The following is a 5,514-nucleotide window of genomic DNA, read 5'->3' as shown; positions in this document are numbered from 1 at the left end:
TGGCAAAAGCAGGGGAATCATTCTTTCGCACGAATATCCACGGACCAACACGTGGCTGAGAATGCTCGAGAGGATGGAAATCCCGAACGTGGGAATTGCAAAAGCAAGCAGGCGCCGTCATCCAAATTCCGGGGAAGGAGAGACCGTTGACATATGCGTCGGGGAATAAATGCATTCCGTGGCCACATATCCTGGCTAGTTTCACTTTGATTCCAAAATCCATATTCGATCCCACGTGTGTTTCAAGATCCACGAGCGCCTTTAACCCGCGACCAAAGCCACAGATCCTAACCCTCCGATCCCCTTAATTTAAATACCCATCTCTCCAAGCCCTAGTGTGCTCCGTATTCCTCCACCGGCTATACGTGCATAAAGTTGTCAACATGTACCTCGCCATCTCCAGCTCCGATCCTCGGTCTTTCCTTTCTCTCTAAACCCCAACGCAGCTTTAATCCCTTCTTGCTTTATTTCTTTCTCCTCCTCTCCTTTCTTTTAAGAATGAGAGGTGAAGAGAAGCGTCGTCATCATCACTACCGCCACCACCACCGTTTGCTGAGCTTTCGCCTCCATGTACCGCACCTGGGCCACGGGCAAGGGCACGGGAAGAGGACGATGGTGCCGGCGAAGGGTTGGATTGGGATAAGGGTGGGGCAGGAAGGGGAGGAGAAGCAGCGGTTCGAGGTGCCGGTGGAGTATTTGAAGCACCCGCTCTTCGTGGGGCTTCTGGAACAGACGAAGAAGGAGTACGGATTCGAGCAGAAGGGGCCCATCAATATCCCCTGCGGCATCGACCACTTCCGCCACGTCCGGAGCATCATCGACCGTGATACCGCCGCCGCCGCCGCCCGCCACCTCCCGCGCTTCGTTGGCTGCTTTAGGGCTTGAAGAGTTTATTGCCATTTTTTTTTTTTCCATTTAATCTATTTTTTGGGATGTGAGACAAGATCTATGATGACTATAAGTTGGGCATAGAGACGGCTAATGATCGAATCTTTGTGCTTTGGCTTCTTTGTTGTATTCTTCTTATACATTTTATTTTATCCTATTTTTGAAAGGATAGGTAACATGGGGGGGGGGGGGGGGGGCGGGGACGGGCTTTCATTTTGAGGTTGGTCAGTGTACACAGGGCGTTTTTGTTTATCACGCTTCACAACAACTTGGGTAGGTCCCGTACTCACTATTCCTTCCATTTCTTACATCACCTCCTCTTCTTCCTGAATAACCTCTATGCGATCATCCCCATGGTAGTCCGTTCCATTTTCAATTAGCTCCAAAATAGAGAAACGTGATGGTGATGCCATATGTGATGAATATTCCTTGGCTTGCAGACTGGTTTTGACTCCTGACGATCGCTGAGTGGAGCCTAAACGAACCATCTGCCACCCATCATTCATTTCTTCATTGTGGTTGACCAAACTACCCTTGTCTCTATCCCATCCCCTGCTGCTGCTCTGCTAGCCGCTGCTCCGATCGAGGACCCTGGTCAGACTCCCTCCCCGTTTTCATGTTCGCACCAGCAATAAGAACCCGGGAGACAACCATCCATGGACCGAACAATCGATTTTCTGTTTCCTTGCGCCTCTCGATCTCTGTCAGGTCAACAAAGGAGGATTCATCTTCAAGATGACCAACCTGCCTGCATATGAAATAGAGAACAGAAATGTTGCCATCTTCGTCTGTCGGTGGCAACAATGTCCATCCCAGAATACAGAGGTCTCGATAGATCAACCTGGACACTGGCTTTAGCATTGCCACCTCTCACAGCCTCCTCCATGCAGTTGTCCATAAACTTGGGCACTCCCGTTGCCGCAGCCATCCTAAGGAGCATAGAACGCTCCCACAGCCCCATTGGCAAGTCTGGAAGACGCATCCAGAGAGTAGCGATCTTGACTGAATTTTTTGTTCCTAGAAATTTCCTCCCCGAATCAGGTCTTGCTGGGTTTTGCAAGGGTTTCATGAAAGAATCCCGCTAGTTTGTCAATTGGGTTTCTTAGGAAACTAGAGAAGGCATGTTTGGTTGAAGAGTTTGGCTCTGAAATGAAAATATAAATAAGTGACTCTCAATCCAGCTGTTTGGCCATAAGGGGTTACACTTCTACTCCCATCGCAGGGAGAATGGGAATGCTTCATTTCCTCAGAACCCAATCCCAACTGTCTTCTAGTATTTAAATCTTATTCTAACTGCATAAAATCCCGTGCCATGCATGGGATGTGATTTTTTTTAAAAATATTTTATTTTATTAATTTATTAATATCTATTTTATATATATTTTAAAAATAATTAAAATAATAAAAAAATATATTTTGTATATAGTATGGATTATTAATCACCCTTTAAACTGCTTTCACGTCTATCTTTAAATAAAGATATCAAAGGGACCTCTAAAGTACGCACATTCTCTCTCTCATATGCTCATTCTCATCTGTTTCAGAGATCTGATTTGAGTATCGGAGGATTTCATCGGAGCCAACTCCAATTAGGACTTTTCGATTCATTCCTTTAAAAACTTTCATAATTTAAAAGCATTAAGTTCATGCAAAAGAAGAAATCTTTCGGTTGATCTCATGCATTCAGTCATGATTGTGAGATTTTTTTTTCTTTTATCTGTGGTCCTATAAAAAAATAAATTAAAAATTTTATCCATTGCTCGGCAACATCAACAACATATCAGTGCATCAAGTCAGCCATGAATTTCTTGTCTCAATCAGCTTAGTAATGAAGAAACAAAGTGTAGCACGTTTCTATGTTGATTAAACTCTAGCTCTCAATATGGAAAAGGAATATCAATTTCTCCTGACCTATTAGCATGATCCAGGCATGTGACAAATGGCCATGCACCATATTTGATTTGCTCCATAGGGCATACAAATGCTATTGGAATTTCTCAATTTACCAATGGATATGCATTGTAGAAGATAGAGCAGCTAGAAAATTCCATCATTATTAATTTCATAAATCAAGTTAAGTTCCACTAGAATATTCAGAATAGAATGTTCTCATAATTCCAAATGTCATTATATTGTGTAACATAATCTAATTTGGCAAATTTTAAGGAAGAAAATCTACAACCAGCATGCAGATGATAAATGATCTAAAGAATCACCTTTTAAAACACTAGTCTACAATTCATTTTTGATGCATCTCATGGAGAAGATTCTCTAATGAAATTTTTAATAAAATTAGCTATACTTTTTGCCTTCCCTTCATCTTAGCAACTACATCTACGATCAACCTTATGAAAAGTTCCTAAAGGGATTGGCTTTGGAAAACATAGTATGTCAGTGATGTACATATACTAGCAACGAGTTCCTACTGGTTAAGCCCATAAGGAACTAATTCCAAATTATATTAATATACCGGAGATTAACTCCCAACTAGCTAGACCCTGTGCCTAATGATAAGCCTTGTTTGCTAGGCTCAAATCAGTCAAATTAGAGAATAAACATCCAATTCAAACCAGAACCGGTTTCGTAGTGATATAGGAAGCATGACTCCTTCAAATGTCCATGTATTTTCAAATAGATTTTGGCATTTCATTATATATTTCCATCATGGAAAATAGTTGACATTTTCATGATCATGCTCAAATAAAATAATATATGCCTGATTCATATTTTTAAAATTGACTTTATAAGCAAGGTGGATAAAATATGATGTTTGTTTTTAAACAACGGAATTTTATAAATGTCTCTAAGAAATAAGATCATTACTACTTGCAAATATAAATGTCTGCTAACTCAATTAGATTCATGAAGTTAAGGAGATAATCACATAATAGACAGAAAATTCCATAATTTATGATCTAATGGAGTCAAAGAGATAAGGTTGTCATGTCACACCATACTTAAAGTTGCTTTTTTAGCTTTGAAGGACATCCATTCCCGACCACCCACCTATTCCATACCTTTTGATATCTATTCCCTACTATCTTCTTCCTCAAATTTGATTACAACTGGATAAAATAATTCTTTGTTCAAACGAATTAAAGGTAAAAAGGATAAATATTTGGTCAACATTAATTTGTGCAAATAACTCCATCATTTTCTCTTATCAACAATTTTTCATTATAATAGCAAGTAACAACAACTAGGAATATCATTGTTTTATTATGAAATGATCTTAGTCAAGAAAGATGCAGTAAATGATATCTGTTAAGTCATAACAATGAGCAATAATGATTTTTAAAGCTATCCATTATAATGAATTAATAGCATTATTCAATATCATTGGTATCTATTGCCAATGGTTGTAGTTATTTTACATCATAATGATAACTATAGCCATTTAGTTTTCTCCTAACCATCTAGGGTCATCTTAATGGAGCCTCATTCACCAACTATTCCTATTTAGAGCCATCTCTAATGTTCTAAGTTTCTCCAAATCCTTCCTCGTAACCTCCATCTATATATTTTAGGTCTTCACCTCCTTTCTTACAACCTCAATGCAAGCCAAAGTATTACTCCTTATACGAACTTATTCGGATTTTAATTATTTATGTTATTACCATCTTGATCATTTTTCATCATTTCATCCTTAATTTCTGCAACTCCTACAACTCATTTAATATATTTATTTTTTGCTATATCCTCTCTAGTTTTAGCATACACCCATCTTAATTACCATTCTTATTTTTGCCATACTCAATTTAGTTTCATATACTTTCTTCATCATATCACCTAATACTCTAAGTCATACAAAATGGGAAATCTTACCATTATTCTATAAAATTTTCTCCTAGATCTTTAAAATATGCATTTATCACATAATATTCTAAATGCACCTCTCAACTTTGTCACACTAGCTCTAAATTTATTATATATATCTCTATCTATGCTCGTACTATTTTGTATGATACATATCCGAAATAACGAAACCAATCACTTTATCGTATCTCTTGGTTATTAGTCTTAACTAGTATCATATCTTTATTTCCATTCTTGCTAAAGTATATTCTACATACTTTATCAACATTTTGCTTAGTTTTAACCTTATATCCTCTAAAGTTTGCCTCTATATGTCTAATTTAATATTTAATCATGTTCTCTTTTGTAATCAATACTATATTATCTACAAATATATAGTATATACCATGACATATCTTCTCATAGTAAGAAATAATTTTATCCATAATTAGTGCAAAAAAAAAAAGAGCTTAGTACTTATTCTTGGTGCAACATATAGTAATTAACTAGAAATAAAATTGTTGTATGTTAGAAACTCCTAAAACTTATCAATGGCCCATTACACATGCCCTTAATTATTTCAGATTCCATTTATCTTTGCCATTTCTTATTAAAGACTACTAAATTACATTTCTTAGTATTCTATTATAAGCTTTCTCTAAATCAATAAAGACTATATGTAGGGTTTTCCTTTTCTCTATTTTTTATCATTTTTAAGGAAAGCTAGATGTTATAAAAAAACATTTGCCAGATAAATAATTTTGCAGAAAAGCCATATACTTTGATTTTACAAAATGATATACATTTACATTTCCATACATCTTTAGTTAT

General features: G+C 37.0%; 1 protein-coding gene across 1 annotated transcript; it reads left to right on the top strand.

The window, feature by feature from the left end:
* The first annotated feature begins 313 nt into the window (after positions 1-313).
* Positions 314-1,055, top strand: LOC140852537 (auxin-responsive protein SAUR32-like). The gene has a single exon (XM_073245874.1). It carries the CDS (start codon positions 499-501, stop codon positions 883-885), a length of 387 nt encoding a protein of 128 aa, XP_073101975.1. The 5' UTR covers positions 314-498; the 3' UTR covers positions 886-1,055.
* The last annotated feature ends 4,459 nt before the right edge of the window (positions 1,056-5,514 follow it).

The sequence above is a fragment of the Elaeis guineensis genome, chromosome 11 (genome assembly GCF_000442705.2).
Source record: "Elaeis guineensis isolate ETL-2024a chromosome 11, EG11, whole genome shotgun sequence".
Lineage (NCBI taxonomy): Eukaryota > Viridiplantae > Streptophyta > Magnoliopsida > Arecales > Arecaceae > Elaeis > Elaeis guineensis.
This window is presented reverse-complemented; position numbering and strand designations above follow the sequence as displayed.

Bases quoted from the DNA above. Each gene is read 5' to 3' on its own strand.
- LOC140852537 (XM_073245874.1), top strand. From the start codon at position 499: ATGAGAGGTGAAGAGAAGCGTCGTCATCATCACTACCGCCACCACCAC.